Here is a 22,555-nt window from a genome sequence, read left to right as displayed (position 1 = left end):
GGGGGAGGCGTGACGTCACACGCCACCATCCCCGTGGTTGCCGGTAATCAGACCCGGAGCGAACATGCTCCGGGGAAAGATTTTAACTGGGGTGCTGCATGCAAGATCACGGGGGTCCCCAGCGGCGGGACCCCCGCGATCAGGCATCTTATCCCCTATCCTTTGGATAGGGGATAAGATGTCTAAGTGCCGGAGTAACCCTTTAAGGTCAAAATTAGTTAATGCAATAAGTTAATGCATGAAAATAAGAAATCCATTACATCATTTGAAGTAAATACATTTTAAATGCTTTTAGAAAATAACATTGAAATCATGTCATATAATACATTCAATAGAAATATATAATCAATAATACTACACCTGAGCACATCATGAAATGTAACATCACCACCGCTATGCAAGCGCTCCATTTCATAGCACATGTGCTTGAATAAAAGCTTATCTTTGTCCAAGTCTACTTCTAATCGGCCTCGAAGCAGCCTCAGGAGGAACTTCACTCTAAATGTTGGAATAACACCCTGGTGATAAGATACAAAGCAATCTGGATCACATGAGGTAACAAATGAAGGCTTTATGAAGGGTGTTTTCAAACTGCAGATATGTACCCAGAAAATCCGCAGTAGACTAGCATTGTGAATGAGATTTTCACATGTCTCTTTCACACATTTGGTGTAGATTTGTTGAGTTTGGAGTACTTAAAGAGTACCTGTCACTAAACTAAACTTTTACTATATTGTTCCTAATGTAATTATAGAACTTTTTGCTATTTACTTAAAACATACTTACTTAATTCTTAACCTTTTATAAGTTTTTAATGTGATTGAAAAAACAGGCACTAGGTTGCTCTGTTCTCTTCCCTATCACAAGTCAAACAGTTAGTTTAGTCTCCTCCAGGCCTGGCAGGAGGAACAAACTCAGGAAGTGCATACTGGGCATGGGGAGGCACAGCTCTCGCAGTCTTCAGTGACGTCACGCCTACTGGGGAATGCCCACTTTCTCCTGCCAGGACCTCACACAATGTAAGCAAGGGGAAAGCTTTGAAATGTTTTTTAAGGGCAGGACTGATGTTAGGAGTAGTTAGGGAATATAATCGGAGTTAGTTTAGAAAATGTGGTTTGATGACAAGTACTCTAAAGAATGCATTACACAGCAGATATTCTTAGCAGATCGATAGTCTGGACTAGTAAAATTATCACAAATTTGCAGATTAAAGCAATGAGAGTTTTTATCACCAATTCTACTATCAACTTAATCCCAGAAATCAGCTAACAACAGTTTCTAACCCACTAACAAAACATACTTTTGATACTTGGCTATTATATAGAGAATTTCTTTCTTACCATCCCTTTCCCCTTTTATGCCTAGCTGACCTTCTAAGTGTAAATACTGCAACTACTGATTAAACTATGGTAGGTGACCCCTCCCAACTAGATTTTAGTTTAATTCATTTTCAATAAATGGAGCCTTCCCATCCTTAGCTGAATGGAATTAAATAAATGAGTTCCCTAAATTACATTTTCTCACTCACTTTCTTTTAAGGAAACTTTTCATATATTCTATCTCCACAACTATCTCTAACTCAATGTCATACAAAACTTCTATCTATGCCCTACTCATCTTTAAAGAATTGCCACTGAAGAGAGCATACATCTCCCTCTGCCAGAGAGACCTTTACGAAAACCTTTCAGAAAAAGAAACATTGCAAATGTCTTTCAATTTGCCCCTCAAAATGTATCAGAAATAATTTTATTTTTTATTCAGATGGTATACAACCACGGATAAAGTACATTTACCTAAGCGCTCATGACAGCAGCCCTGGAGAGGACCTCCCACTGCAGGACAGGAAACCTGGGAATATAAAAAGGGACATGCCTCTCCACACCTCAGTTCAGGTTTCCTGTCCTCCTGGAGGAGGCCTGGGAGCTGTTTCCGACATACCTCTCCCAGGGGCTGCAGGTCCTCTGGTAGTGGGGCTCCCTGTCCGGCAGAAGTCTCCTCTGGGGAGCAGCCGTAAGCCTGCCAGTACGTCCTGCGGGGGTCCGGTGGCGTCCTGATAGCCCTGCATCTCCATCTTTTTTCCCCAGGTTCAATGGCGTTAAGGAGGTGGGGGCTGTGAAGTAGCATGGCTTCTGCCGGCTCTCCCATCTCGGGCTGGCGTGTAGTTTGCGCAGTAACGCTGGAGGATGTGACATCAGTCTGGCAGCGTAGCGTCACTTCCGGTTCTGGCTCCATTCAAAAGGGGCATGGGATTTTGACATTTTGGATGCCCTGTCGATGTTCCCTAGCATCCGGAACCCTGTGGACAGCAGCCAGCCAGCCTGCAGCAGTATCCAGCAGCGCAAGCACTATTCAGCTACCCGCAGCAGTATCCAGCTACCCGCAGTAGTACTAACAGCCTGCAGCAGTTCCAGCCCACAGCAGCTGAGCAGACCATTCCTGGTTGCCCTGCAGTATTTTTTGCTGAAAACCTCCTCCAGCATGTCGGAACATTTGGCAAATGGAGGTGGACTCTCCAAGAAGAGTATTTCCAGCCTGGCTACGGAGGTGTAGATCTACTTCTGGGTGAGATCATTTCAATTTCATTCTATATTCTGCTAGCTAAGTCAGGTTATTGTTTTGTCTTGTAGGGTAGCAAGAAGTCTTCTTATAAATACCATAATAAAGAAGGTGCAGAATGTAGGAAGCTGCTATGAAAATAGCTGTGCAGCCTGTATTGAAATTATCGTGGCCCAGGAGTCCTCTGCAATTGCTAACAATTTAAGAGAAATGATTCGGGAAGAGCTAGATTCATCCCTTAAAGGACTGGGAGTTATCGGAAATGTGGGTGCTTCAGCTTCTTCTGTGGTCACCCCTGCTATTTCCAATCCCCCTAGTGTACAAGAGGAGAATTTTACTCTGTGTTCCTCCGATGAAGAGCAAGAAGAATTTAAATCCAAATTGCTCTCTTCTCCAGATGATACTGACCAGCTCCTCAAAGCAATCCGCCTAATGGCAAATCTTGAGGAAAGCAGAGAGGCAGTCATGGCTGAGGATGCGCTATATGAAGGCTTAGGTCCTAAGAAATCCCATACATTTAATTTGCATATAAGTAGCAAGCAAATAATTCATAAAGAATGGGAAAATCCCGAGGCAAAAATATTTCCCCCCCCCCCTTAAATTTAAGAGGAAGTACCCATTTGAGGAGTCAGTAATTAAATCATGGGATAGAGCACCGTTGATTGATGCCCCAGTGGCTAAAATTACTAAAAAAAAATCTGCCTTACCATTTGAGGATCTAGGAACCCTATCTGATCCAATGGATAAAAAAAGCAGAATTCTTTAATAAAAAGACTTGGGAGGTGGCCACACTTTCTATCAGAACCAATGTAGCTTCTATATGTGTTGCTCGCTCCCTAAGAGTCTGGCTTTCACAATTACAAACCCATCTTGTTAATCAGACCCCTAGAGAAGAAATCTTGGAGTATTTATCTGTGATTTCCAAGGCGGTAGATTTTTTTGGCGGACTCCTCGGTAGATTTTGTAAGATTGGGTGCCAGAACAGCCGCTTTATCCAACTCTTCTAGGAGAGTCACATGGCTTAGACAGTGGAAGGGTGATGTAGGTTCATAAGGCAAACTATGTTCCATCCCTTGGATTGGAGAGCGCCTTTTTCGTCAAGTCTTAGAAGTATGACTCTGATAGGGAAACACTTTTTTTTTTCCTATCAGACGCTTTCTCTAGTACTTCGTCTGTTTCCTTTCGTGGCAAAAAACAACCCAGAAAGCCATATACCTAAGAACCTGGAGAGCCTTCTTAAGAACAGTGGGACCTGCAGTCGATCCATTGGGAGATCCTAATATCCCTCAAATCCTTCATTTTCTCCAGTTAGGCTTGGTTAAGAAGCTAAGTCCTAGTACCATTAAAGTACAAATCTTAGTTCCTTTTTTAACTGCAAGTTAACATCTTAGTTATACATTTTGCTTCTGGAGCAACAAGATTAAATCCTCTATCAAGACCCTTGGTTCCCCCTTGGGATTTGAATCTGGTGTTAGATGCCATGTCAGGACCATCATTTGAACCTCTGGATTCTATCTCCATCAAGTTGCTTACCCTCAAAATGTGCTTCCTCCTGGCAATAACTAAGGCTAGCAGAGTAGGAGAATTGCAAGCACTCTCTGCCATTCCTCCTTATACCAAGATCTTAGATGATAGAGTAGTAATGAAAACTCTGAAACCCCTTTTGGCAGAAAGGATGGTAGAGTTTCATAAATCTCAGGAGATTATCCTTCCCTCCTTCTGTGATGAAACGAGACATGAAAGTGAAGTCAAGTTCCATAACCTTGATGTCAGAAGATGCCTCCTGGAGTATCTGGATTCTACTAAGGACTTTTGTTCTATAGAAAATCATTTAGTCCAGTTCTCTGGCCCTAACAAAGGCAAGACTGCCTCTAAATCAGCAGATGGATCACGGCATCAATTACATTAGCCTACACTTCAAAGAATCAGGATCCACCTTTGTTTTCTTCAGCTCACTCTACCAGAGCAGTGGCTTCATCTTGGGCCGAGAAGGCTGAAGCCTCTTTGGATCAAACCTGTAGGGCAGCTACATAGTCCTCAAAACATACCTTTCTATAACACTATAGGTTGCAGCTAAATCCTGTTTCTGATCTTTCTTTTGGACGTAAAGTCCTTCAGGCAGTAGTACCTCCCTGATTGGTTACTATTCTAGTCTCCAGGGGTACTGTCATGAGCGTTTAGGTAGAGATAGATTACTTACCGGGTAATCTGTTTTTCATTAGCTCATGACAGCACCCCTCATTTATCCCGCCCTAAAAAAAAAAAAATAATTATGTTATTCAATATTTCTAGGGAATGTAAATAATTTTCTATGTTTATTGGCTCCATTGTACTTTGAACTGAGGTGTGGAGAGGCGTGTCCCTTTTTATACTCCCAGGTTTCCTGTCCTGCGGTGGGAGGTCCTCTCCAGGGGCGCTGTCATGAGATAATGAAAAACAGATTACCCGGTAAGTAATCTATCTTTAGGTTTCTCCAAAGTTCTGGAGGACTTTTGGAGGTGTAACTCAAGTAGAGGCACACACCTCCACATTTGTGGTCATGTCCTATCATTTGCAATTCTGGAACTTTATTCTCCCGCTTATTAGGCTGGGTTCACACCACGTTTTTGCAATACAGTTCCCATATCAGGTTTTTGATGAAAAACGGATTCCTCAAAACTGGACTAAACTGTATCAAAACGTGTGTACAAATTTTAACCCATTTTTGTCTGAAAACTGAAGAAAATGATGCCCAGTTGCATCAGTTTTTAAGAAAAAGTATATGTTTTAAAGTGTACCTGTTGTCATCAAAAACTTTTTGTATAATGTAGATAATAACATTGTATGTATAATTGTAATATACATTGGTTAAAAAATATGTATATTTTTGGGTGAAAAAATGCTGTCTCTGCAGCTATTGCCTAAGTGTCTCTGTGAGGAGTCCAAATACATGAAGTGAGGGCAGGACAAGCAGGGCTCTGTGCAGCCTCCTGGCTTGTCAATCATCCTCATGTGTGAGCCCATGGCATGTCACAGAACCTCACTGCACAGGGGCCTGCTTGTCCACACTCACTTCCTATATTTGGACTTCTCATAGAGACACACAGGAAATAGCTTCAGGGACAAAAATATACATATTTTTTTAAGCAATGTATATTACAAATATACATATAATGTTATAATCTACATCATACAAAAAGTTTTTGTTGAGGACAAGTATACTTCAGCTTTTCACTCCATTATGAATAAAGTTTCACTTGTTTGATTGAAATTCCAAGAAAAAATACTTTTCGGCATCAAAAAACGTATGGTGCAAACCGTATGGAACCGTAAGCACATACAGTTCTGTACGGTTCCCATTGACTCCCATGTTAGAAAAAAAATGTATACAGTTTCCATACGGTTTTTCACCTGGACCAAAAACCGTGGTAGGCCACGGTTTTGGATACGGGAAAAAACTGGACAGAACTGTAGAAGATGCAAAACGGACACAAACGGATGCATCATTTGGCATATGGTTTTCAATGGAGAGTCAATGCATACTGTTCTCAATACGGTTCCATACAGTTTTCACACTGAAAACGTATACGGGAACTGTATTGCAAAAATGTGGTGTGAACCCAACCTTAGCCAGATTTGTGGCTCTCAGGTCACAATACACCCAACCAACATTTTTCTAAACTTACTTGTACTCAAAGGAAACAAACAAGTTATTCTACTAATTAATTTCTCTCTTGCTAGTGTGAAGTTGGTAATCCTTCCACTAAGGTACTCATAGCGATGCCCATCAGTAGCCCATTGGCTTAGTAAGATAAACCACATATATCACATGGAAGAAATAGCTGCTTTTTCAGAAAGACGCTAAGTATCGTTTAATTTGGAAGCTTTGGATTCCTTTCAGAAAGTCTGACTTCCACCTTCTTAGGACCAATAACCAATTTACCATAACCTCACACATCTTATGTTCCTGTTTACGCATGCACTACTTATGTTGATGCTGTCTTCTCGATAAAGCCCTTTTTCCTATCCACTCTGTTAATGTTTCCCCTCCCCTGTTTTTTAAATATTTCCTCTCACTTGATACTTGTCTTTTTGTAGCGAGAATATTTTCAATTGTTACACTTCATATTTTGGCTCAAGAATTTATAGGATTGAATTCTATTGTCATGTATCCTGTGACTTTTGCCATTGATATGCTCCCTTTTATTGATATAAAAGTAAAGAAAAAGAAAAAAGATGTGTTTTCACAACAAAATCCTGACGACAACATTTTATGCAAATTTTTTTGTGGATTTTTAGTTCCCCAATTTATGGTAAACTACTGTTTAGCTGCAGTCAGTTTAAAGGGGTACTCAGGTGGAAAACTTTTTTTTTAAATGAACTGGTGCCAGAAAGTTAAACGGATTTATAAATTACTTCTATTGAAAAATCTTAATCCTTTTAGTACTTTTTAGCAGCTGCATGCTACAGAGGAAATTCTTTACTTTTTTAAATGTATTTTTTGTGTTGTCCACAGTGCTCTCTGCTGACACCTGATGCCCGTATCAGGAACTGTACAGAGCAGCATAGGTTTGCTATGGGCATTTTCTCCTGCTCTGGACAGTTCCTGATACGGGCATCAGGTGTCAGCAGAGAGCACTGTGGACAACACAAAAAAGAAATTAAAAAAATAAAGATTTTCCTCTGTAGCAAAAAGCTGCTAAAAATACTGAAAGGATTAAGATTTAGTATTAGAAGTAATTTACAAATCTGTTTAACTTTCTGGCAACAGTTCATTTAAAAAAAAAATAATAATTTCCACCAGAAACTGTGCTAAGTAGATCGTATATAGACTATGTGAATGTCTGGATGATTATGATGACGTATTCATGTGTTTTATTGTAACACAATACAGAGTGGTTGTAAGGCGGTTTAGACATATTTACAATGTAGATGAACATTGCACCAATCATCATGGTTTTAAAACTGTTTGCTAATCATTACGCGCCATAAATAATCAAATTAAAACCCTGCTAGTTTGCAGTAAAATCCCACTTCTGCGTATTTTTCAGCTGCAGCTACTCTATGTGACCATAAACAAAGTGTTAGATTGCTTTATATATTGAAATCAAACTTTTTAAGATCAGTCATCAGCTAGCCAACATTTGATAACCATATGGTTAGAATTGGATGCAAATCAGCTGAAACTGCACTGACATGTCAGCCAGCTCCGTTTCAAACAGACTTCAGCTAGAAGCATTTTTAATGATAATGACTTCATGGTATTGCAGCTTAACAAGATTTTTCTGCAGAGTTATTAACAAGTATACTGTTTGTAGCTGAAATCAATTTGAAAACCGCACTGACTTGACTTGCATGTCAATGTGGTTTTGGCTGCATCGTGGCCCCACCTCTGTCACATGTGCAATGTATGAATCCAGCCTATAGGAAATGATATTTAATGGGTAAAGTTCAACACAAGTTTCTTACTGTAATGAATTGGCAAGGAGTCCCTCCCTAATAAATAATTTATGTACTATAGGTTCTCAGTGTTCTAGGCATAACTTGCCTGTCTTTAAGCAACAGACTTGAACCCTATCAAACAGCTCTTGGATACCTGAAAATGGCTGTCTATTGACCATCCCCATCCAACCTGAGAGAGCTTAAAGGGGTTATCCAGGAATAGAAAAAAACAGCTAATTTAATTTAAAAAACAGCTCCTCGTCTGTCTCCAGGTGTGGTGTGGTTTTACAACTTGGCTCCATTGACTTCAATGGAATGGAGCTGCAGAAACACACCCAACCTGGAGACAAGACAAGGAGCTGTTTTTGAAAGAAAGTTGCTCTGTTTTTCTATTCCTGGATAAACTCTGTCATCAGTGTCTACCGCACTAACCTGTTGGTACAGGCGTGTAGTGCCGGTGACAATTATTTTAAGCATACTTACTTATCCACAATCTTTTATCTTTGTCTGTCTTCTTTCAGGAGCCTTGGTGCACTGCAGAAGCGGTGTCATCAGCGTGTTCCTGCCGTGCACCAAGCCCGCCACGGGATTAAAGAAGATAACAAATGGGACCACAGATCAGGGGTAGGTAAATATAGTTTTAATCAGTGTCACCCGCACTATTTGTCTGTACCAACATCTGATCTTCAGAGATGAATTGTAAAAAAATCCCCAAATCCATGTGTGCAAACCTTGTGGCATCATAACCAAGAAGACTGGAAGCTGAAATCACTACCAAATGTGCTTCAACTAAATAATAAAAAAAAGGTCTGAATACTCATGTCAATAAGACATTTTAATTTGCTTCTTTAATAAATTTGCATACATTTCTCAAATTCTGCTTCAACATTTTTATTTGAGTACAGAACGATGAGAGAAAACATTGGGATTTAAAAATGTTGTTGATTTCAATACAAGGTCGCAAAATACCAGTATGTGAAAATGTTAAAAGGGTCTGAATATTTTCCAGATTCATTGTATATGTATTTTTGTGTGTGTTCATTATTGTTCAGGTGAACAAAATAAATAAGTAAAAAAAAAAAGTTGATGAAATAACTTAGTGTAAATTACAAAACCAATTTGTAATGACTCCTGTAAAAACAAAAGCTGTGAGTGTGAACTGAACCAAAGAGAAAAATGTACATATGCTTGATATGGGTGGCGTTGAAATGCTAAATTGTGCTTGTATAATAACTCTGAAATAAAATTTGCATAAGAATGTAAACAGCATGTTTGGAGTGTTTTGTTGTTATGATAAAAGCCTTTATTGCTATATTTAGTATGGGGCACTAATCCCTCCATTATCCCACAGATCTGCTCTGTTGAGGAGCTACTTTCCACTGAACAAACTGTCCTCTGTGCCAAGTCAGTAGTAAAACCTGACTTGTCTAGACCGTAAAATGCTAAGCATTGAGGTCAATGGCAATAAACAATCAGCTATTGATAATAAATAAATAACTACACAGTGTATCCATTTTATGTTATTATCACAGACATGTACGTTTTATGTATGTGGTCTATTGTAAACTAATAAAAGTAAAAAAAAATAATGAAATATTACCTCTCTTTTATCATCGACCATATTCCATATTATTTGATAATGGCGGAGGTCATTGGGACTTAGCAATTGGTCTTCTTCAGTAGAGTAGAAAAGAGAAAAATTCTCTACAATTATGGCTGAAATTACAAAAATAGATATTCATGTTATGGTTTATTCAAGAATTATGATAAATGTATTGCAACAGTAAATGTTATATTATGTAATTAAGTGAAAGCTCACCAAAGTGAATGTCATTAATGTCATTATTACAACAGGAGCAATTTAATGGTTTGGATTACCGCAATGTATAAAGCAATACAAAGATCTTATAGTATCCATTGCATGTTGTGATAACCATATAAACAGTTTTCTGCTCATTTTTAAGTATTTAAAAGATTGTTGTAACAACTGTTGAAACTTACCAACTAAGAGGTTTAACATAATATAGGCAATGATGACATAAAATGAACAGAAGTACATAAGGGCTCCAGCATAATTTCCACAATCAGTTTCCCAGTATCTGCTACTATCAGGTGTACAAAAAGGTGGTTGTACCTGAAATTACAAATTTAAGGGAAATATTCTGATTATATCAAATAACAACATCAAAGGAAGACTAAAATAAACATGGATTGATAATTTCCACGCAGGAAAATTATGCCATCTGTTAATACAAATGATTGATAGGGTTAAAAAAAAACACAAATATTAATACCGTACATTGTGTACTGAGGATTTCGGCTTTCATAATGACTATAAAAAAACATCTGCCCTATGTGGGTTTGCTTAAAATGTCAGAAAACACCACCACTAAACGGTTGTGTTTAATTTTAGCCTTAAGATAATAATAATGCAAAAAAAAAAAAAGTATAAAATACACAGCCCTTTTACTAATCTATTTGACTTTCATAAAAGACAATCCAAAAATGTAAATGCAGGGTTTTTCCTGCCCTTCGAACTATTCTCAGTTTGTAGCAGTCAACTCACCATACAGTCATGCATTATTTTATTCCAGTCTTCCCCAGTTACTATCCTGAAAAGGACAGTTATAGCTTTCCCTGCCGTGGAGAAGTTTGCATGTCTAAAAAAACACAGAATACATTAAAAGGTATTAGTTTAAATTCTGAAGTACCCAGTCCCTAAGATCGAAACACAAATGCAGTTTTTAATGCTGTTGTATTTTAAGCTCAGGCTTGAAGTGGCTCCAGCAGTAAGGAAACTATAAGGCTAGGTAATCACATAGTATATAGACAGTATTTTAGCCCAAACCAGGAGTGGGTCCAAAACACACAAAAAAGTGACAAATACTGGTAGTAATACACATGGAGTGGTTGTGGAACCAACCTGACAACCCTGGATATGTCCAGGTGATACTGATAGTTATTATTTTTTCACTTGATTTATAACACTCCTTTTATTTTGCACTCTTTGGTTGCACTTTATATTCATACCAATATCAATTTATGGTCAGGAGTAGTTTACACTTTCACTTGTTACAATTTTAATATCTTATTGCTATTGTATCTGCTTATATTTGTTATTATATTGGTTTATGTTAGCTACATTTTATCAGAGTATGCAGCAACAAATTTGTTGGGATTTATTGTGGTTTCCCTCAAAGTTCTATGTTTTAAATTATTTTAATGTCTTTCTAATCAGTGAATCTATACTGACCTGTTAACATCTTTGTACTATATTTTTCTGTGTGCCGTGTGTTGCTGTACAGCATACCACTTTTTTTTTTTTTTGTGCATTGCTGTTTGGGTATGCGGCTGTTGCAAAACAAACGTATTAATTTGTAGTGTTGGCTCATTTCTTTAAAAAAAAAAAAAAAAACGTTTTTTATGGGGAGTTTTCATTCTTCCAGTATGCCTAGGCATGCTGTAATTAAAATAATAAACTCAGCTAATCGCCAGCTACAGCGATGTGTTCTGCCTGGCTGGTGATAGTCTGAATGCTAGTGTGATATATTGAGCCCAGGCCCGACATTCTTCCTGGTGTCAGGGCTAAACAAATCGCAGTGTGACATGTTGGGCCCAAAAGCAGGATGAAGACCCCACAATACCAGCGTCACCAGGGGGAGCAGCAGAAGGTAAGTCAAAGTTTAATATTTTAATTGCGGCAGCCCTAGCATAAAGGGTGAATAAAAATATATAATAAAATAAAAATATATAAACAATTTTCTTTGGAAATATTAAAAGAGTGAAAACATAATCATTTTTATTCATTTTGTTCCGATTTCAATGTTTAAAGCTATGTTTACACATTAAGGTGTTTAACCCGTCTAGGACTAAGGGTGTACAGGTACTTAAGGACTGAGGGCATACCTGTAAGCCCTGGTCCTGTCAATGGGGTTTAAACAATTCTCACGAGAAGAGAACGCTTTAAACCCGGTGGGTTGCTACGGGCAGCAAGGACCCATGGTTAAGGCTGGGCACCGCCAATTAGGCTGATGCCCAGCATTAACCCTTTAGACACTGCAATCAAATTGATTGTGGCATTAAAAATGCTGGTTAACAGTACCGGTTACGGTTAGCTCAGTGGAGCTGATCGGGACATTCATGGCGACATTGCGGGTCCCGATCAGCTGAGTGGACGGCGGGAGGGCCCTTATCTGCCTTCTCGCTGTCCGATCGGTCTTCTGCTGCTCCCAGCCAGCTATGCAGGCTGGAGCAGCAGAGCACCGATATCACTGATCAATGCTATAGCCTAGCACTGAACAGTGTATGCAATCTTCATATACTCATAGTCTGTAAGAGGAAAAATGCCATGATTGCTATTAGCTGTCAGACCATGCTGAGAATTGTAGTTGTGAAACAGCTGGAGGCACCCCATTAGATGAATAACACTCATGCCTAGTGCTGGGCGGTATACAGTACCGGCAGGGCTCAAGTCCTGCAGGAACGCACAGGAACGGAGTTCCTGCACTTTTTCCAGAGCAGGAACACAGTTCCCATTAGCAGGAATCCTGCAGGACTAGCCCTTGATTGGAAATCACAGGTGAGTTCCCACACTTTTTTCCCCAGGACTTGACCCCTGAGTACCGGTATGAACCTGATACCGTTTTTTTTTTCTCCCAGTGGTGTCACAAGAATGCCTCCCGCGAGCGCTACCATCACCGGTAGCGGGGGTCCCTGTCGAATGCCGAGAGCGAGCGAGGCTCTGTTCCCCGTCCCTGTCAGCTCTCAGGGTACGGGAACAGATTTAAAAGCCTCGCGCGCGGCTAAGGTAGTACTGCGCAGGCGCAGCACTACGCAAATAGTGTAGGGCTAACATAGGCAGCGCTAGGAGCCTGGCGTTAGCCCTACGCTATTTGCGTAGTACTGCGCATGCGCAGCACTACGTTAGCTGCGCGCAAGGCTTTTAAATCTGTTCCCTGAGAGGGGAACAGAGCCGCGCTCGGCATTCTTGTGACACCGCTAGTGGGCACAGGGACCCCGCTAGCGGTGATGGTAGCGCTCGCGCTCGCGGGGGGCACATTTGACACCGCTAGTGGGCACAGGGACCCCGCTCGCACGCGGGGGGGGGGGGGGGCTTGGGGGTTAGGCCAGTGGAGCTGGCCAATGCGCGCAGCCCCAGCTATCAGCGTGCTCGCTCTCGCCTGTTTGATTGACAGGCGGGAGCGAGCACCGCAGTGACTGAATTTCGACTCATTGCCAGACTTAAATGAGTCGAAATTCTGTAGTGACGTCACTGCCGAATGCATTCGGCCTCTAGGAGGGCGACCCCTAGTGGCCGAATTTAAAAGTGATTTTAAACTGGTTTAAAATCACTTTTTTTTTTATTAAAGTATATTAGAGATATGTTGTAGTACTTAAGTACTACAACATATCAATTTTTTTACTTCATGACAGTGCCCATTTAAGGTCAAAATGGGCATTGTCCATAAAAGGGTTAACTGCAATCATTAAATACAATGCCAGGAATTGATCAAAAATGGAGGGCACATATAATGCAAAGACTAAGACTTCACCTCTATTTCTCATTTTTGTCTTTGTATTTAATAACTGCATTTAAAAACCTGAACATGTGAACACATCCTTAAAGTGATCCGTTAATCATAAACAAGCAGCCTCTCAATTCAAAACTGCTTAGGATTTAATAAACATGTGACTTGTCAGTGCAGTGATATTTTGTGGTATTGCTTAGCCCACAAGTCATTGAAAAATCCAAGCTTCTCTTATAGTACTGCTTACTTACCTGTTAATATTTTCACCATATTTTACTGTGCCAAAAAGAACCACTCCAGCAAAAGCATAGCAAAGAAGCAGCAAAAACATTCCAACAATAATGAAGAAACTTTTGTACATGCTGACAACAACAGTCAGCAGCAGCATCTTCAAAGTAACCTAGAAGACACGAATATAAGCATAGTGTTATGTTCTCAGTCATAGTTTTTGTCACATTATGTAGTATCAAGTATTTATATGAAGTTCTTTTAACACACCTTGTAACATTTCCTAACAAGTATAGATGTGGTGATGTTAACTCCCTGTGGTCATGAAACAAATGGACATTGCTTATGGACTGTACAAACATCTTGTGAGAGAATGGCTACTGGTCTAGAAGTATAAATGGAAGCCAGAAGTAAAATATTTCACCTTAATTCCTTTATTCATTTAGTTAGAGCTCAAAATATCCCCACACCCTTCATACAGGCTAAATGACAGCAGGGCCGGATACACCTATAAGCAAGATAGGCAGCCGCCTAGAACTCCCTCTTTCACAGAATGTTCCGGCGTCACCCCAGCAGTAAGCAGATAACATGAGGAGGGGGGTTGTTCCAGCGTGCCACCCCAGTAGTTAGGTGGGGGAATGGCAAAGGGCGGAGCCAATGGGGCAGCAAAATTAGCTATTACCAAGGGTGCCAAAAATCCTTGCACCAGCCCTGAATGACAGGTGTGTGTTGCTGTAGCACGTATACACATATAATAACAAATTACCTGAAGGCCAGGGTACATGTCTTACCAGGCTAGAATCAAAGGACCTATATTGAAAGTATAGAATAGAGCAGCACACCCAAAGAGTGGTTATTTATTCACACCAGATGCAACTTGCAGACTGCAACTTTATTGTATACTTTGAATGCAAAATTATGTCTTTATTAAAGATACTCTTAAGTAAAGCCTTAAGATATATTAAAGGCTATGAAAAGTGGCCATCAGTGCCTACATTAAAAAAAAATTATAAAAAACATGCAGCTATCGCTGCGGCCGGCTATTAACCCTTAATATTGCTGCTGTCAAAGCTGACAGTGGCCTCTAAAGGTACCTTTAACTGCTCCTGGCAGTCCAGTGGGGTGGATCGCCACCTGGCCAAAACGCCCCCCCAGCGCGGTCGCAGGGGGTGATCCATTCTTGAAGTAGCCGGAGGGCTTGCCTCTGCTCCTGTGTTGGCTGCTCCATTGTGAATGTTAAAGCCTGGTAGAACCAGGCTTTATCAGTCGAGCGCAGAGCACACAGATCGGAAGCCCCAAAAGCTACAAAATGGCTTTTTTTTTCAATTTTGCCCCACAAATATTTTTTTCTGGGTTCCTTATAAATTTTGTGGTGAAATGATTGATGTCATTACAAAGTACAATTGGGGGCGCAGAAAATAAGCCCTCATATGAGTCTGTAGGTGCAAAATTGAAAGCATTGATTTTTAAAAGGTGATGAGGAAAAAATGAAAGTGCAAAAACAGAAAAAAAATTGTGGTCCTTAACCCCTTAAGGACTCAGCCCATTTTGGCCTTAAGGACTCAGACAATTTAATTTTTACGTTTTCATTTTTTCCTCCTCGCCTTCTAAAAATCATAACTCTTTTATATTTTCATCCACAGACTAGTATGAGGGCTTGTTTTTTGCGCGACCAGTTGTCCTTTGTAATGACATCACTCATTATATCATAAAATGTATGGCGCAACCAAAAAACACTATTTTTGTGGGGAAATTAAAACGAAAAACGCAATTTTGCTAATTTTGGAAGGTTTCGTTTTCACGCCGTACAATTTATGGTAAAAATGACGTGTGTTCTTTATTCTGAGGGTCAATACGATTAAAATGATACCCATTATTATATACTTTTATATTATTGTTGCGCTTAAAAAAAATCACAAACTTTTTAACCAAATTAGTACGTTTTTAATCCCTTTATTTTGATGACCTATAACTTTTTTATTTTTCCGTATAAGCGGCGGTATGGGGGCTCATTTTTTGCGCCATGATCTGTACTTTTTTTTGATACCACATTTGCATATAAAAAACTTAATACATTTTTTATAATTTTTTTTTAAATAAAATGTATTAAAAAAGTAGGAATTTTGGACTTTTAAAAATTTTTTTCGTTCACGCCGTTCACCGTACGGGATCATTAACATTTTATTTTAATAGTTCGGACATTTACGCACGCGGCGATACCAAATATGTCTATAAAAAATGTTTTTTACGCTTTTTGGGGGTAAAATAGGAAAAAACGGACGTTTTACTTTTTTATTGGGGGAGGGGATTTTTCACTTTTTTTTAACTTTTACTTTTACATTTTTTTACATTTTTTTTTACACTTGAATAGTCCCCATAGGGGACTATTCATAGCAATACCATGATTGCTAATACTGATCTGTTCTATGTATAGGACATAGAACAGATCAGTATTATCGGTCATCTTCTGCTCTGGTCTGCTCGATCACAGACCAGAGCAGGAGACGTCGGGAGCCGCACGGAGGAAGGTGAGGGGACCTCCGTGCGGCGTTATGAATGATCGGATCCCCGCAGCAGCGCTGCGGGCGAACCGATCGTTCATTTTAATCGCGAACTGCCGCAGATGCCGGGATCTGTATTGATCCCGGCACCTGAGGGGTTAATGGCGGACGCCCGCGAGATCGCGGGCGTCGGCCATTGCCGGCGGGTCCCTGGCTGCGATCAGCAGCCGGGATCAGCCGCGCATGACACGGGCATCGCTCCGATGCCCGCGGTTATGCTTAGGACGTAAATGTACGTCCTGGTGCGTTAAGTACCACCTCACCAGGACGTACATTTACGTCCTGCGTCCTTAAGGGGTTAAATGACCAAAAACACATTGAAATTAAAAAGAATGCCTGTAGATTGACAACCTTTAAGTGGCATGATTGTTTGCCTTGTACATAAAGTACATGTACTATTAGATTTCTCAGTTTCCTATTGTAACAAAAGGTGCTGTTTTGCACTGGAAATGGTAAGTTGGTGCTATGCGGCATACAGTAGAAATAGGGTATTTTTTTGCCTGAGCATATCATAAAAAATTACATTGTTTTGATATTGGTATTTTTAATTGATGTGATTATTAGTTTTTCCTTTTTAACATTGATTTATTAACACTTATTGGTATATCAGTGTTGAACCTCATGTCTGTTTGCATTAGTTACAATAAGTAACAAGTGTCTGAAGCATGTCTTTTTTATGGGATTCTAATGTCAAAAAATATTTGTTTTATGGAAAAGAGTAGAGCTGAAAATTATTTGCTGATATCTGTGGTATGTTGCATGACCTGTATGAGGCCATAAATTGGTAAGAATTTTTTTTTTTATCAACTGATGTCAAATAGTTGGACAGATTTTAAAATTACTTCTATTGAAAAATCTTAAAGAGTACCTGTCATCATCTAAACTTTCCCTGATCCCCCTTCCCATCTGTCCCTTTCTCTAACTATGTCTATCCCTGTGTTTATTGAGGTTTAAAACGCTGTGGAAATACCTTTTTTCATCCCTCTTCATTTGCTCAGGAGCACTGTCTTTCTGAGGGGTGGAAGGAGGCGGGTCCCGGCAGGTATGATGTCACATGAAGCCTGGCCAGGACTCTGCTTCTGCCAGTCTTCCTGTATGCTGCTCTCCCTCTGCAGCAGTGTTTCCCAACCAGGGCACCTCCAGCTGTTGCAAAACTACAACTCCCAGCATGCCCAGACAGCCAACAGCTGTCCGGGCATGCTGGGAGTTGTAGTTTTGCAACAGTTGGAGGCACCCTGGTTGGGAAACACTGCTCTGCAGTGTGCATACAGACTAAGTACAAGGGAGGGACGGCAGCCTGTCTCTCTCTCTCTCTCCTGTGTCTCTCTGCACTAAAAAGTCAATGCTGAGAACCAGGGGCTGAGGGAGCAATTACACAGAGCAGGGAGTGCAGTGAGATAATACAATGTATAAGATAACGTGTGGTGAGGGGCAGGGGGAGGTGACTGGCTGTTATATGAGAGGCTTGTAGCTCACAGGCTGGGAGCGAGTCCTGAGCTGAGAGTACTGAACTTCCGGGGGAAGCTGTACACTTACTATGAAAAGCATAGGATGCTGCTTGCAGACCAGGCATAGAAGAGTGACCCCTAGTGGCCAAAAGTATAAAATGAAAAAACTGGTATAAATATTAATATTTTTTAATGAAGATATATTACAATATCTCTTCATTTATGATTATGAACAACATATTAAAAGTTTTTGTTGATGACAGGTACTCTTTAAGCTTTTCAGTACTTATTAGCTGTGATTTGTTCCTGCCCTAGACAGTTCCTGACATGGACAGAGGTGTCAGCAGAAAGCACTGTGGCCATACTAGAAAGAACTACACAGCTTTCTCTGTAGTGTAGATTTTAAAATAAAAGTAATTAACAAATCTGTATAACTTTTTGGCAATGGTGCTGATTAGCAATGAAGCAATTTGTATGAATCCTGGTGTATAACAAGACCAGTATTTGCAATGCAGGCAAAATTCGGACCATAGGCAACATATAACGCATAAAATCTAATATTTAAGATAATGAAATTATAAAAACAAAAGATACTTACATGTTTTCCACATATGGAGAAAAAACGAAATACGATAATACAGGCACCCATCATATATGTATATTCATTCTGTAAAGAAAAAGTGCACATTTACATTTAAATAACTATTAGGTGGAACACTATCCTTCTGTCTGACTTTACATTAAGAGAGAGGACTGGATTATGTGTATGAATGGCTGCACATCAGTAACTGGTGCTTCTCATTGCTAGCTGGATATACACATTAAAATGCCACCTGCCTTTTTTGCATTTAAAATACCAGAGATATCTGTAAGCTAACAATACACTTCACACCACAAATAAGGTCCATTAGATGTTAGGGCAAATTAAACCATATTAAGTTCTGTAAACCCTTTTACAAAATTAACATGGGTCTACAGATGACTTTTGTTTTGTGAACCATATATGATCAGGACGTTGCTCTAGACTAAGGTGGTTATTCTGATCTGTAAGATCATGATTTAAAGATGTATTCTAAAATTATACTGATATGGCATATTGCTAAATCTTATAATTTTTGTTTTTAGTTGGCTTCCAATGTTTAAGATTGAAACCAATCCTCACACCTAAGAGTGTTGTCAGCTGTTTTCCTGGAATTGGTGCTCCCGTCCAACCACTGTACAGGGATAACCAAACAAGTTGGTGCAGTGCTTGACTAGTGCTGCGGCCTGTTTTGAGGATCACAGGAGTCTTGTCAGCTGGACCCAAATTAACAAAAAAGTGATGTCATCATGATATGGTGTTAAAACCCCTCTGTTCTGCACATGATCTACTACTATATAACACCTGGATGAGTTTGTGTAGTGAACAGACCCACTTATAATACAGCTATTTGTAGAGTTAAGCAAACACATTTGCTCCTAGGTATTCTAAGATATGTAAGTGGTTGTCCTACAGCTCAATAGTATTTATTGTGTTGGGCCACATAAAACATCATTTTTAATTGAAATCATTTAAAAAATGTTTGTGTCTAGATATTGCTGAGACATACTTGTTTTATTGTCCCCTGATTTTTGTTTTATTTACTCTTTAGATGTCCACCTGATGGTTCCAGAAAGAGAAATTCTAGTGCACTGATTCTTATAAGCGGTCTAGCACAAGAACAAAAATCTCTTTTACAGTTGTGTACAAGAGGAGCTCAAAAGTGGAAGTAAGATACTGGGAATAAGTGACCAATAGATACATTAAGTGGACGTTCTGAGAGGGAATGAAAGAAGACCAAGGGGTGCCATAACAAGTATTTACCTGTGGTATCTAGACATAGGAACAACATTAATCCAATTGAAATCTAATGTTTTTTGTCATCTTAGAAAAGTAAATTAATAATAGTAAATGAATAAACCCCTTTAAGAAATAATAAAGAAGGAAGACATCTTACTAGTAAGGCAAAATGAAGTATGACCCAAATAACACCAAGGGACGTCACAAGCAAGTCATAACGATTTCTCCTGCTTTGCCAGAATCCAGCTGGTGACATAGCCGTAATCTTCATTGTTACCTTTACAGGACAAATTGGTTCATTAATAAAAATAGAAATGTTTTTAAGCATTCCAGTTGTAGTAAGAATGAAATGATCTTACCACGGTGACAAACATCAACTGGGGCTAAACATGCACAGAATTAACATGAATAACTAGCATATTGCAATGTGTATGTCACGCTTCGGCTGGCTGGAGGTGGATCCTCTGTGCCAGAGAGGGATTGGCGTGGACCGTGTCGGTGGACCGGTTCTAAGTTGCTACTGGTATTCACCAGAGCCCGCCGCAAAGCGGGATGGTCTTGCAGCGGCGGTAGCAACCAGGTCGTATCCACCGGCAACGGCTCAACCTCTCTGACTGCTGAGATAAGCGCGGTACAAGGGAGTAGACAAGAGCAAGGTCGGACGTAGCAGAAGGTCAGGGCACACAGCAAGGATCGTAGTCAGGGGCAACGGCAGGAGATCTGGAACACAGGCTAGGAACACACAAGGAAACTCTTTCACTGGCACAATGGCAACAAGATCCGGCAAGGGAGTGCAGGGGAAGTGAGGTATAAGTAGGGAAGTGCACAGGTGACGGTACTGATTAAAACCTCATGCGCCAATTAGTGGCGCACTGGCCCTTTAAATCGCAAAGACCCGGCGCGCGCATGCCCTAGGGAGCGGGGCCACGCGCGCCGGGACAGCACAGACGGGGAACGGGTCTGGTAAGCGAGTCGGGATGCGCATCGCGAGCGGGCGCGTCCCGCATCGCGAATCGCATCTCGGCTGGGAACATTATCGCAGCGCACCCGGTCGGCAGGTCTGACCGGGGCGCTGCGAATAGGAGAACGCTGTGAGCGCTTCGGGGAGGAGCGGGGACCCGGAGCGCTCACCATAACAGTACCCTCCCCCCTTGGGTCTCCGCCTCTTTTTGGAACCTGAGAATTTGAGGATAAGGTTCTTGTCCAGGATGTTGTCCTCAGGTTCCCATGACCTCTCCTCTGGGCCGCAATTCTCCCAATCAACCACATTTTTTTTTTTTACCTCTGACCGTCTTGGATGCTAGACTTTCCTTCACCGAAAAGATGTCAGAGTACCCGGAAACTGGAGTGGGAGCAACAACCTTGGGAGAGAAGCGGTTAAGGATGAGTGGTTTAAGGAGAGAGACATGGAAAGCATTGGGAATACGGAGAGAAGGAGGAAGGAGGAGCTTGTAAGAGACAGGGTTGATTTGGCACTTGATTTTGAAAGGACCAAGATAACGTGGTCCCAGTTTATAACTGGGGACACGAAAGCGGACATACTTGGCGGAGAGCCATACTTTGTCTCCGGGAGAAAAAATGGGGGGAATTCTTCTTTTCTTATCGGCATGTTTTTTCATCCGGGATGAGGCCTGTAAGAGAGAATTTTGAGTCTCTTTCCATATGGTGGAGAAGTCCCGAGTCACCTCATCAACAGCGGGCAAACCAGAAGGCATGGGTGTGGGAAGGGGGGGGGGAAGAGGGTGACGGCCGTACACCACAAAAAATGGGGATTTAGTAGAAGACTCAGAGACTCTGAAATTGTACGAGAATTCGGCCCATGGTAGAAGATCTGCCCAGTCATCCTGGCGCGAGGAAACAAAATGTCGCAAATAGTCACCCAGGACCTGATTAATTCTTTCCACTTGCCCATTGGATTGGGGATGATAAGAAGACGAGAAGTTTAATTTGATTTTGAGTTGATTACAGAGGGCCCTCCAGAATTTTGACACAAATTGAACGCCTCTATCCGAGACGATATGCGTAGGAAGCCCGTGAAGGCGAAAAATGTGTATAAAAAATTGTTTCGCCAACTGAGGCGCAGAAGGAAGATCTGGAAAAGGGATAAAATGTGCCATCTTGGAGAATCGATCAACGACCACCCAAACAACTGTGTTGCCATGGGATAAAGGTAAGTCAGTAATAAAGTCCATACCAATCTGAGACCATCGTCGTTCAGGAACAGACAGAGGATGGCGGAGACCAGAAGGCTTCTGGCGAGGGGTCTTGTCCCGGGCACAGACTGTACAAGCCCGCACGAAATCAACAACATCAGGTTCCAGGGTAGGCCACCAATAAAATCGAGAGATGAGCTGGATGGATTTTTTGATGCCAGCATGGCCTCAAGTGTCCCCACTTGAGAATCCTGAGGCGCTGGCGTGGAGAGACGAAGGTCTTCCCTGGAGGAGTTTGTCTGATGGAGGCTGGAGAAGTGGAGATCAGACAGTCCGGAGGAATAATGTGTTGCGGGGAAGCTTCCACTTCAGAGGCATCCGATGAACGAGAGAGGGCGTCAGCCCTAATGTTCTTGTCAGCAGGGCGAAAATGAATTTCAAAGTTAAAACGGGCAAAGAACAACGACCACCTAGCCTGGCGAGGGTTCAGCCGTTGGGCAGACTGAAGATAAGAGAGATTCTTGTGATCAGTGTATATAATAACTGGATATTTGGATCCCTCCGGCAGGTGCCTCCATTCCTCAAGCGCCAATTTTATGGCCAGTAGTTCTCGATCACCAATGGAGTAGTTTTTCTCCACCAGAGAGAAGGTCTAGAAAAGAAACCACAAGTAACAGCACGTCCGGAAGAATTTTTTTGTAGGAGTACTGCTCCAGCTCCCACCGAGGAGGCGTCTACCTCCAGTGAGAAGGGCTTAGATGGATCAGGTCGGAGAGTACGGGAGCAGAAGAAAAGGCAGTTTTGAGATGATTGAATGCATCTTCCGCTTGAGGAGGCCAGG

The 22,555-nt window shown here is 41.0% G+C and overlaps 1 protein-coding gene across 9 annotated transcripts in view; it reads right to left on the bottom strand.

Moving 5' to 3' along the window:
• NALCN (sodium leak channel, non-selective) overlaps positions 1–22,555 on the bottom strand; it is a 657,013-nt gene that overhangs the window by 18,265 nt on the left and 616,193 nt on the right. For all 9 annotated transcript variants that reach the window (XM_056555671.1, XM_056555665.1, XM_056555672.1 and 6 more), the window contains 7 exons: positions 19,719–19,838; positions 18,341–18,409; positions 13,757–13,905; positions 10,544–10,637; positions 9,979–10,111; positions 9,578–9,693; positions 361–518 (listed from right to left, as the gene is read on the bottom strand). In XM_056555671.1, coding sequence (XP_056411646.1) covers positions 361–518; positions 9,578–9,693; positions 9,979–10,111; positions 10,544–10,637; positions 13,757–13,905; positions 18,341–18,409; positions 19,719–19,838 — 839 coding nt within the window. The remainder of the gene's footprint in view (positions 1–360; positions 519–9,577; positions 9,694–9,978; positions 10,112–10,543; positions 10,638–13,756; positions 13,906–18,340; positions 18,410–19,718; positions 19,839–22,555) is intronic.

Source organism: Hyla sarda, chromosome 2 (assembly GCF_029499605.1).
Source record: "Hyla sarda isolate aHylSar1 chromosome 2, aHylSar1.hap1, whole genome shotgun sequence".
Lineage (NCBI taxonomy): Eukaryota > Metazoa > Chordata > Amphibia > Anura > Hylidae > Hyla > Hyla sarda.
The sequence above is the reverse complement of the archived record's forward strand: the minus strand, read 5'-3'. Positions and strand labels throughout refer to the sequence as shown.